We start from the raw sequence: 12774 nt of genomic DNA, 5'->3' as shown, positions 1-12774 counted from the left end.
GTAGGTGAAAGAGCATACCAGCATCTGGGGAGGTGTCCGGACCACAGGCCTCTGCAATCTCCTCATACCAGTCCAAATCCTCACCAGGAGTCTACCTGTTGTTCTAAAGGGTCCAGTTAACCCTCCTACTCCTCTTCCATGCCTCAAACCTCTTCAAAATGGACAGTCAACGACATTGAGCCTCTGGGCTCCGTTAGTGCTGAAGTCAGCATCGATCCAACTCTAAGTTGTCGGGAATCAGAAAGGGATTGGCATCAGGAGCATCGATTTTTGGGACCTGTGCCAGGGGAAGGTCACACTAAAATGACCGGTGCAGATCCGGAATCTGATCCATGAGAACCCACTGAAGTCCAGGCTGGAGCAGTCTGCATAATGGGGCCTCCTCTAACCCTGTGAGGCCCAACGGCTCACCAGAGGAAGCAGGAGGCGCAGAATCTAAACTGGCTCTGGCACCACAGAACCGTGCATGGAACGTCTATATTCCTCACTCTTCTCGTCAATCCTCAATAGGTGAAGTCATAGTCCACTTAAACTTCTTCTTGTGCCTCTTCCTCGAGTGTTCCAAGGATCTTGTGTAAAGAGGACTTTGGGCTCTTGGAGAGGTCCCGTGACCTTATCTTCTGCGGTTGGGACCTCTGAGGAGTCCTACTCGATGGCATCTACTGCCAAGTCCGCAAGGGGCTTCATGGATCGCTCCCTCAAGGCCTTCGGCGACATGGCCCGGCAGTCCAAGCACGACACCATGGGCACACATGGTGCCGGTTGGTGACAGACCTGGCGCGGTGACAGACCTGGCGCGGTGACAGGTGCCACACTTTTTAAAACCTAGCCTTCAAGAGGTCATTCCTTGACATGCAACAAAAAATTCCTTGACAAAATCTGTCTGTCAAAGAGAACGGGGTAACTCTTCACTGGATCAGCACAAACTAGCTGAAAGAAAAGAACAGGCGTCTGCACGCCTGGGTTGTGCCTAAACAGGTGACCGTAATGTCTCATCTTACGCCACGTGGTGCCTCTCAATGGCGTGCAGACAAACGTTTCCGAATCCTGTGACACCTGGGAAAATCAAAGGTAAGGAATCTACAGCTAGAAGTCTCTCAGATAATGGAGGTTCTTCAGAGACTAGGATTAGCTTCCAATGGAGAGAAGCTGTTTGCAAACAATGGATTTGGTGTTTCTGGGATCAAGGATAATGAGGGAGAGAGGGGTGATCTGCCTTTTTATGGACAGAGGAAACAAACAAAGGAAACATGTGATTTCCCGGATTGGGGGGGGGGGGGGAAACAAACATTGGTGAAAGTGCTGAAGACTGCTAGGATTACTGTATTCTTTCATACTGCTGATTCCGCATTGTCAACTCCTAATAAGGATCATTCAGGAGCAGTTGGACAAACAGTGGCAGCAGATGTGTGGATGATGGGACAATATAGACCAAGTAACAACTTTCTTGAAGAAAGTATTGAGATAGCAGAAGCAAAAGAACATCTTCAAAGGTCAGAGATTGTGTCTGGAGAAGCCATACCTGTATGACAACAGATGCGTCTGTGACTGGATGTGGAGCATATTTGGACGAAAAACCGGTAAGTAGTCTATGGATAAAAGAGGAATGAAGATGGCACATAAATGTGTTGGAAATGAGGGCAGTAAGGCCAGCTCTGAAAGCATTTTTGCCCATTATGAAAATGCAGCATTCAATGGTCAGGACAGACAATACAACAACAATGTATTATATTCAGAAACACAATGTAACAAATCAAGACAACAATAAAGGAAAGCACAGAATATGTGGGATTGGACAATTCAGATCATTGTTTTTCTCTTGGCAGAGCACATAGCTGGAATACACTACAGCTGAGCAGACCTTATGCGGATACCCAGGAATGAAGGATAGATGACAAACAGTTGAATTTGATATTTCACAGATGGGGGGGAAACAAAGTTGGAAATGTTTGCAACATATAGAAATGGCAAGTGCAAGATGGTTGCTAGCAGATGCTTTTGCCCAGGCACTCTGGGGGATGCATTTACAATAGATTGAACAGCAACTTTTATGTATGCATTTCCACCAATACCGTTCTATCTCAAGAGTATTGTGCAAGGTGAGATTGGTGACACCTGCATGGCATCTTCTGCAATGGTATGTGGATCTATGGCAGTTTGGCATAGACAAACCAGTGCAGGTCAAGCCAGATGTCAATGTGCTCTTGAAGACTAGGGCTCACATATTTCACTACAACCCAGAATCGTTTTACCTAACAGCATTGTTCATCAGGACTTTGGTCGCTTAGATATTCCTGAGTAGTGTAGCCAGGTGCTAACAAGCAATAACGCCATCAGCAGTGTATAAATATAATCTAAAATGGAAACTATTTTTAATATGGGGTCAAGCAGAGAAATTGGACCCACTAAAGATGGTTTCACATTAATTTTAGCCATATCTGTTGCATCTTGTGAGGTCTGGGTTATCATGTATGTCAATAAAAGTCCACTTGGCTGCAACTTCCAAATTTTTACAAGCTGCAAATCGAGCAACGTTGTATTCACAAAGAATAATTCAGGAGTTTGAGAGCCTCGGCGAGAAACCTGTTCCTAAGCTGGCTCCAGAATGGGAGCTAAACTCTCTCCTGCTTATCTTTTCGAGGGATAAAATTACTTAAGTGCCTAACCAGAGTTTTGTACCAAAAGTGACAACGTCTTTTCATTTGAAGCGGAAAATTACATTGCCAACATTTTATGCAAATCAAAATACAGTTTCAGAGCAAACTCTTCATTCTTTAGACATTAAAAGAAGTTTAACATTTTATTTGCAAGCAGCAAAACACTTTAGGAAAACAGCTCAGCTATTGATAGAGCATGGTTCAGGAAATAAAGGCAAGGCAGTCAGTAAACCGACTTTTTGCAAGGTGGATTGTGTCACCATTAAATTAATGAAGCCAATGTTCAGATCAGTGAGGGCACATAAGGCAGTTGGTGTCGCCATAGTTCTTGTCGTATTTGCACGCATTTCCGTAAATTACATTTGCAAAGCAGCCACATGGAGGACGCATGCCTTTGCAAAGTATTGTTGTATCAATGTGCAGACCAACAAGGAGGCCGCAGTAGGTCGAACTGTGCTGAGAAATCTTTTTTAAATAAGGTAAACCTCTTTACCACCAACCTCTATTGGAGTTGAAATATGGTACTTCTATGATGTTCTGAGTTCAAGCATAATAATCTATGAAAAAGATCCAATACTGAAGAACTACAGTTACTTACCTGTAGTTAGTAGTTAATACTTTATTCGATTTCAATATACATGAAGTCATAAAAGCAACAGGTTCACACACGGACAAAAGTAAACCACAGTAAAAATTTAGTTAAATAGGACATACAAGAATTACCTAAAAATCAATTAAACTTTTCCTTTTCCTTAAAATACTTTTTAAAAAGCCCAGCATTATTGACACACAATATTCATCCTGTAAAGAAACTAAAAACAATAAAGCGGGGCGACAATGTCTCCATGAACCATGTTTTTTTAAAAATGGCTTGATCCATCTTGATCTTTCCATCGAATAAAATTTACAGAAACAAATTACGTGCAGGGTTGATTGGGTAGACAGATTATCACAAGGGCAATTACAAAGATTTCTCGCCCAATCATTTACTTCGGGAAAGGAAACTAAACGGAAAAAGACGTCGAACCTAAGCCTGGTTAGTAAAAAACGGTCAAAGCCCACCAGACACCAGGTTAAATAGGGCTGAATGTTATAGGAGACCAATATACGTTGATGTTGCAAAACCAGATTCTTATTAAATTCGACGCCTAATCTGAGTGACTCAACGCGAGACCAACATAGCTCCTTCAGGTCCTTTCTTGTTATCCTGCACAAAGACTCTGGTTGTTGATTAAACTCGGGTCTGCCAAGATCCCTTGTGAATTGACAAATATACTTCAGCCAAGGTATCCTAAGTGCCCTATCCAAACCCAAACAATCCTTAAGGATATCTCTGTTTAACGATAGGTCCGGCGAGGTCCATACCCTATACCATAGCAAAACTGGTTGTATGCTAATCAGGTCACTTACATAACGGATACCTAACTCAGCATGACAGTTAAAAACAGGGGAGCTGACAGGAGTTGCCAGAATGAATCTCAAAAATGCATTCTCTACCTTTTGTATAGAGGAAAAGTTGTTATGAATCCCCCAAATACCTGCCCCGTATATGGCTGTACTAATGCACTTAGCTTGATAGATTTTTAACAAAATCGCAGGTGGTCTCTTCCCCAACTTTTTCGAGAAAGTCATAAGTGCAGCAGTGGCTTTCTTAAATGACAATGTCCTATTTCTGATGGCTGGCCCCCAGGACCCCTTTTCCTCGAGGACTATACCCAAGTAAGAGAATATTTTAGTTGGGGCTAGTTCCTCCTTCCTAGCAAACAGGTGGCACACTCTTTTCTTGCTACTACCACAGGACATTACAAATGATTTGGAAACATTGAGTTTTAACCCCCTGTTGTCCATAAAGTTTAAGTAAGTGTCCAGAGCAGTTTGGAGACCTCTTTGAGTCCGGGTCATGATCACTGCGTCATCAGCGTATAGAAGGGACGCGATTTGGTGCTGATTGACCTGAGGGGAGTCGCGTACTGCAGCAACTAAAACTTTTTCTAAATCGTTAATGTACAGGTTAAACAAGAGTGGGGCGAGTACACACCCTTGTCTCACTCCCCTCTTAACATGGAAAGGCTTGGTGCATTCACCTTTTATACCGTACCTAACTTTCGCCCTGGCGCCGGCATACAACTGTCTTAGGAAGGAAATAAGTACTTCGTCTACCTTCATGTCACTCAAGATCTGCCACAATCGATTATGAATGACACAATCGAAAGCAGCACTTAGGTCAACGAACACTACGAAGAGTTTACCTTCTTTGGCCTGGGTATATTTACCAAGTAGTGATGTGAAATTAAGGACCTGTTCCACGGTACCGCAACCCTTACGAAAGCCGTATTGAACCGGCGATAAAATGTTGGCCTCAGCGGCCCATGATTGTAAGCGATTTAAAATAACACGCCCGGTAACTTTCATAAAAGAATCCAGAAGGGATATGGGACGATAACAAGACGGTTTATCCCGGTCCCCTTTTTTAAATATTGGTATGATAATAGAGTCTGCCCAGGTATCGATAAAGCCCCGCGCACAACTAGCCTCCAGTACACGCGTGAGTAGTGGGGACCAGAGCTCAGGCTGATATTTGAATAAATCTATTGGAACGCCATCTGCACCTGGCGCTTTGTTACCTTTGCTCTGGGCGATTGCGTCGGAGATTTCATTGACGGTAACATCTAGCTTAATCGGAGCAAAATCGCCCGCCTTTTGACCCTGGGTTAAGATCTTCATGTCTACCAATTTATCTTTCCCTCCTGGATTATAAACCTCGGCGAAAAAGTCTACCCAAGAATCTTCTGAGATGGCCACTTCCATTCTATCATTTTCCCCTGTAGTAAGGAAAGGAGCCTTAACCGCCAACCAAAAGGCAGAGCAATCCTTTTCCAAAGACGCATTGTATAGACATTCCCAAGCATCGTTCTTAATTGCGCATTTACGTGCCTTCCTAGCCTGGTTATACACTTGTCTAAGATGAATAATTTCAGTTTGATTCCTCGGATTTTTCCTTAAAGCATTCTTTAAGACCGTATTGGCCTTAGTACAAGCAGAATCGAACCACCCTTTTCTAACTACATTCCCCTCTTTAATTGGACGTTGTAAATCATCTTTAATTGTCTTTGTAATTATAGCAAAAGAGTCCAGAATGGCTGTATGAGATACTTCGTCCTGAAGGCAGACATTGATGGGAATTAACGCTTGTTTAACAATGGTCCTGTTCATTACCTCTTGATTACACTTTGACCATCTAAGGGCATACCCATTCATTCTATTTAGGGTACAGTTAGTTGTCCAGGCCAATTTCTCCGCCGGAGTACGGTCTGATTTGCAGGGAAGCTGAATGCTAAAGCTTGGTGGGAGATGATCACTCACCCAAAGTGTATGAGTAGCAAAGTCGGTTAACCAGCAGGAGTGGGAGTTGGTAACGGTAACAAAGTCAATCAACGTACTAAACCCTCTCCCCACATACGTCGGGCTAAACTCCACCGGGGGCCTGCAGAGCAGATTAACAAAACCCAGATCGAAAGATGCCATCATATCATTAAATGAATCACCCCCGCTATTATGAGCAAAATGTGGTAGATATTCTGATTTATATTTTTCCTGATCACCACAGCCACTCAAATAATGTTTACAGAGGTAGTGGTTGAAATCACCTCCCCCAAATGATAATAGAATCCCTTGGAGATGAATCTACTTAACTGTAACTGGTTCTCCCACATTGGTATCCTTCATAGATTCATGTGCAACCCACCTGCCCTTGTCATAAGGCTTAAAGTCATAATGGTAATGTATGTATGATGTAAAAAATATGACAATTGAAAGCCTCAGGCAAGGGAACAGCTGGGTGAGGTGGTTTCCGATTGGATGGAGCTTTGGGTCATGTATAATGAAGTTGATTGGAAAGAAACGTTTAGATACAAAGCAGTGTAAATGGGTGAAGGGGTACATTGAGGTTTTGACTTTGTTACCAAGGGTTCCCAGTCTGACGACTGGGATGAATTTAAGCATGATAATCTATGAAAGATGCCAATACTGGAGAACCAGAGTTACAGGTATGTAACATTATTCCTTTCTGACTTGACATGGGTGCACATTTCTGATGTTTTGGAGTTCTAGATAACGCATGGAACCCAGCAATGGTCACAAGTTTCCAGTCCTACACCTAGAAACCTGGGAATTGCATTTTCACATGCATACCTATATATTCAAATATCACATGCACTTGCTCATGGTTTTTTCCCCCTTTCATTGGGGAAGAATTTTTCCCTGTAGAACAACCCCCTTTCCTTGTCGCCCAAACATTATTGGATTGGTTGGTGAAGTGGGTTGCCCTTTCCTTCCCAGGAGTTAATCTTTGACCTTTTTCAGATGTGAAAGGTGGAAGAGGTAAGTTTGTTTACCCACAATTATTAAAGTATGTGGTTGTTAACAAATCTCCAGTGCATTCTCGCTCTATGTTCACTCCCCACCCTCGCTCATAGATTTACTTACTTAAAGCTCTTTAAGTAAATCCTTTTCTGAGTGCAGAACAACTCTTGATAATAGCAGAAGTTCTTTTGCACTTGCTTACAAAAAAATGCCTATTTGTGCATGCATGTTAGAATTCTTTTACTTTAGTAGTTTCCACAAGTTACTTGCACTTTTTTAAATTAAATGTTTGCTGTGGGTCTATCCCGAACTCAGACCACTGACCAGCTCTAATGACTCATTGCTTACTGGTGGTTCACATTTATGATTTAAGCGTGTAAAGAGGTGTCTCCTTATCAGTTTGCAGGAGAAATTGGATGGGTGCTTGGAGAAAGGAGAGGGAGCACAAGAACCTACACTTGTTAATGAGGATCTAAAGCAGGAGTGCCAAGCTTTGAAGAGAGAACAGGAGTACCTCAAGAAGGTAAACTGCGAAGATTGCTTATTCAGGCCTCAAAATCCTAAAAACGTTACTATACCTGCAAGTCAAGTGACTCAAATAATCTACTTGACCTAATTATAATGCTCTTGACCCATAAAGTTGTTTCAAATTATTTGATCCTGGGCAAGTATCTTAATTCACTGAGACACCTTTTTCTTCTTTTTCACATATGAGAGCACCTTCGAATACACCAGTTCAGCACGTCTGCTGTACAGAAAACTCTTTTGTTTTATTTAATAAACTAAACCTTAGCTCCATATAGAAAACAAATCTAGCTACATATAGGATACACATTACCGCTGACTTGCCTCTTAGTTATTAACTGCATTGTCGTCAGGGCGGGGGCAGGAATGTTTCACAAATCATGTCAAAATATCACTTTTAATAAATACCATCTAAAGCATAAAGTTGCAGCACACTCATTTGCAATCACCAAATTTCACAATGACATGGCCACAGAATTTGTCACTGAGGTTTTAAAACTATATAGTGCACAATGTTTGGAAATAGTTTCTGGAAATATTTTTCATTTGCACATCACCAAGTAAAGTGTTATGATTTGTTTTGCTCCTATTTAAATCTTTGTTTGCATCACACGTCTGAATTACAAAAAATGTTTTCATAATTCCTAAAATATGTTGAAATACTTGTACTATTAATTTACAAGCTGTTTAAATGTTGTGTTGGAAAAAAAAATGACATTTTACATCCCTTTTTTTGTCAGCTCACTTGACTAAAAGCATTAACTGTAATGAAAGAAAAGGAAAACCCTTTTTCTGGAACATATAAGCAACAATTAGTAAAAAGACAAACTGACATTTGACCTCTGTCCTTGAGCAGTGGCAAATGTGTCAACAAGATTTTATGGCTATTCATATGCTCATTCTCTTTCTGAATGAACAGATCACCCGTTTCTTCCAGCTTAAGTTTACTCACCAGCACAGACAAGTAAGTGCTAAAAATAGCTCGACCTGATAAAATCTCACTCACTCGCGATTGCGAGTTGGCGAATGGATTTTTTGAGGCCTGTTATTGACCTTCAGAACACCCACAACACATATATGTATCTCCCACTCCTCACATTCCTTTACTGGAAGCTCTCACTGCTGCGTACATTCATTCTCAGATGTACTTTCTCACTGCTCTCCTGCATTGCTATACATTTTCATAGCAGGCATACATTTTTGTATTTCGTCTTCTTGCTGCCGCTAAACCTCTGACCCAAACTAGTTTTGTAACTGTCCCTGTACTGTATATTCAACCCTTTATTACAGAAGTCAAAAGAGATACAAAAATGGGCCTACAACCTTCGAGCCGGCCGCTAGCAAACAGTAAGAGCATAGAATACAAGTGGGAAACACACGCTGCAGCGTGAGAGAGATCACAGGAGTTGGAAAGAAAAAACGTTGGCGGCCACACCGTCCGGACCCCCCAGATGGCGGTTCCATTTTTATGTAAGAAATAACAAACAAATCCACAAGGCAGCAAGAAGTCGAAGCAGCAGTATGAGCTCCCCTGGGGAGGACCCTACCGATCCACAGGAAAAGCGGGGGGGGGGGGGGGACAGGCCGGAGTGGAGACAAAGTGGACTCAGTACCCAGAACCAAGGAGACCAGGAGACTAGGGAGACGGGGCCAGTGCCAGATCAGGCGTCAGCGGCGGGGTACAAATTCCGCCACGGTAGGAGTTCCAGGGGCCCCACACTTTCACCCATTTCCCAGGCTTACCTCTCGCGACATACACCACTTTTTCCCGAAACATACACCAATCCATGTTGTCCTTCCATGCCGAGATCGTTGGCGACCTCTGGGAGCCCCACAATTGCGCTATGTCATGCTTGGCCACCATATAGCCCAGAGTCACCCACCACGTCTGCGGCACTGAGTAATCAGTCGGCTCCCACACATTTAGCAGACACCTCCTCGCCTCAGGAAGCAGCGGCACATGTGTGACCGCCTGCAACACCGCATGCACACCACGCCAGAATCACGCCACCTCCGGGCATTCCCACAAAATATGGACGAAGGTCCCTAATGAACCACACCCACGCTTACACAACCCGTCCACGGAATATCCCATACGCATCAGACCCGGCCCCGTAACATAGACCCTATGGAGTATTTTGAGCTGGACGAAGCGAAGGCGGGCCGGTATGGCCACCTCTTTCGGGGAGGCCACCGCAGACACCCAGTCCTCGTCGTCCAGCTCCAATCCGTCGGTGACCCACGCCTCACGAAGGCTAGTCAACCGTCCCGAGCGATCGTTGATGAGCTTTTTGTAAATCAAGGAAATCGTGCCATCCGGCACATGCCCATCTAGCACTATCTTCCAGAGGGGAGTACTCCGGGATGGAGGCAACATCCGGGAATACGGAGAACAGCGCGTGACGGACCTGTAGATATCGAAAGTACTCCCTGTCCTGCAACTGGAATTCCGTCTGCAGCACATCGAACGTTTTGAATCCCCCCCCCCCTCGTCCAGAGATCGCCCACCCTGCTGATGCCTATCATGTCCCACTTCTCAAAGCCCTTCGAGGTCCACAGGGAGCCCAGCCGCTCGGAGGCATACAGTGGCGTCGCCCGGGTCAATCGATCCTTCCACCCAATCGCCAAGTTTGCCGCGTGCCACACCCGTACCATGACCCGCGTAGGGCCAGTCAGACGCGCGTCGAGCGATCTAGAATAAAGCGCCCGATTATAGTCGCCACCCGGCAGTAATAGTTTATCCATCTCAAAGGCCGGGTTTAGAGCAGGCCCGTAAAGGCCGTGGTCTATCGCGGCCAGCTGGGAGGCCCAGTAGTACCGTTTGATGTCTGGGAGGGCGACCCCCCCCCCCCCCCCCCCCCCCCCCCGTCATACCACGGGAGTGTCAGCTTCGCATGGGCGATACGCGGCCTCCCATACCAGAATAGGTGGCGCTGCAGACTCTCCACCTCGCGAAAGTAGCGCGCCGGGACAACGTCCATCGTGTTCTGTAAAGCATATAGGAAACGTGGCAGCGACATCATCTTAAACAATGCCGCACGGCCAAGCGATGAGAGCGGCAAGCGCCTCCAACGCGCCACGTCCTCCTTCAGGCGCTGGAGGGGGGGGAGCAAATTCTGTTTATATCGGGCCTCAGCGTCCAGGGTAATAAAGATACCCAGGTACTTAAATCCCTGCGGAGCGACCTGGATAGGACAGCCCCGCGGTAGGATAGGAGTCTCCCCGGAGAGGACATACACACAGGATTTAGCCCAGTTGATGACTAGGCCAGAATTGCGGCCAAAGGAATGCAAAACATCCACTAATACAATCAGCGATTTACGCGGGGAAGCAAGGTATAAAAGGATATCATCCGCGTAAAGGGATACGCGATCCTCATACTCAGGGGTCCAACGGAGACCACGAATGGAAGGATGCCACTCCGCCAGGGGCTCCAAGGCAAGCGCGAAGAGGAGCGGCGACAGCGGGCAGCCCTGCCGCGTACCCCTGCCCAGCTCAAACGGAGCCGACACTCTACCGTTCACCACCACCTGCGCCAGTGGTCCGGAGTATAACAGTTTCACCCAACCAATGAATCCCGGGCCAAAACCAAACTTTGCCAGCATCGCCCAAATATATGGCCACTCAAGCGTGTCAAACGCAATAGTGGCGTCCAAGGACGCCAAAATGGCCGGCTCTCGTATGAACGGGACCCGCGCGATCACCCCATGCAAACGCCGCAGATTAAGCGCGGTGTTGCGATGAGGGATAAAGCCGGACTGGTCCTGGTGAATCAGATCGCACACCACGCTAACCAGCCGATTAGCCAGCACCTTGGCGAGAATTTTGGGCTCCGCATTCAACAGAGAAATGGGCCTGTAAGACGTGACCCGATCCCGCGGCCTCCCCTCCTTATGAATAACCACGATAGTGGCCAGACGCTGGTCCAGCGGGAGGGAACCCGCCGAACGGGCCGCGAGGAACATAGCACGGGGATGTGGCGCCAGCGTATCCGGTCGCAGCTTGTACAATTCGATGGGAAGGCCATTAGGACCCATGGCCTTGCCGGAAGCGACCGAACGTATGGCGAGGGCAATCTCCTCAGATGTTGGGGCGGCGTCCAACGACACTTTATCCTCCTCCGAAAGGGAAGGCAGCGCAATGTCCCTGAGCAGGGCATGGGAATCCTCTTCCGAGCGGGAAGATACCGGGGAATACACCCCACGGAAATATTCTGCGAAGCAATCCACAATTTCACCCGGTTCAGTGACACACACACCATCCAATTTCTCAATCGACGGGACAACTCGACTCGCTCTCTCCTTTTTGTCCAGCCACGCAATCAATTTACAAGCCTTATCACCCACATCATACAGTCTCCCCTGCTGCTCTCTACTGAGGCCCCTGGCTGCCTCCGTGACAAGGGCCTTATAGTCCGCCTGCTTGAGTCGGAGAGCATGTAATTTGTCATCCGTCACCCCACATTCCAGATCACCCTCCAACCCAGTTATCTCAGTTTCAATACGGGTCACCTCCTCCCGCTCGCGCCTCCGGGAATGGGAAATAAGGACAGGGCCTCCCCCCGGATTACCGTCTTAAACGCCTCCCACAGAGAGACTGCAGACGATACAGACCCCACATTATCTTCAAAATACCGCTCAAGAGATTTAACCAAATCTGCGCGAATTGTGGGGTCACGCAGGTACCAGGGATTGACCGGGACCACCCTCCCCTCCCCCCTAGGGACAATGTCGAAGTGCAGCAGGAGCGGGGAGTGGTCCGAAATACCCCGCGCCAAATGTCGTACCTCCCCAACCCTCCCCGCCTGTGCCGCTGGCATCAGAACATAATCAAGCCTTGAAAGACTGCCATGAGCCCCGGAATGAAAGGTGTACTGTATCTGCGTAGGGTGATTCAGCCGCCAACAATCCACCAGCCCCAATGTATCCAAGAGGCCGGACAACCACGCTTGGGCACGGGGGAGATCCCTAGGAGGGTGACGATCCTCAGTACCGGAAACTACAGCGTTAAAATCTCCCCCAACCACTAGAATCCCCTCCGGTAGGCCAAGGAGGAGGCGTCCCAGATCAGCAAAAGTAGTTGTTTGCAACCCTGGCGGGACATAAACAGAAACTAAAACAATCACTCTACCCTCCAATCTACCCACCAGAGCCGTGTATCGTCATCATGGAACACCTCATCCATTTCCAACGGGAGCGAAGTTTTAACCATAATGCCCACGCCCCTCGAA

The 12774-nt window shown here is 46.4% G+C and overlaps 1 protein-coding gene across 2 annotated transcripts in view; it reads left to right on the top strand.

Moving 5' to 3' along the window:
* CEP85 (centrosomal protein 85) overlaps positions 1-12774 on the top strand; it is a 300410-nt gene that overhangs the window by 176146 nt on the left and 111490 nt on the right. For both annotated transcript variants that reach the window (XM_085647752.1, XM_085647753.1), the window contains exon 10: positions 7419-7542. In XM_085647752.1, the coding sequence (XP_085503878.1) occupies positions 7419-7542 (124 nt within the window). The remainder of the gene's footprint in view (positions 1-7418; positions 7543-12774) is intronic.

This window comes from Triturus cristatus, chromosome 3_2, assembly GCF_964204655.1.
Source record: "Triturus cristatus chromosome 3_2, aTriCri1.1, whole genome shotgun sequence".
Lineage (NCBI taxonomy): Eukaryota > Metazoa > Chordata > Amphibia > Caudata > Salamandridae > Triturus > Triturus cristatus.
This window is presented reverse-complemented; position numbering and strand designations above follow the sequence as displayed.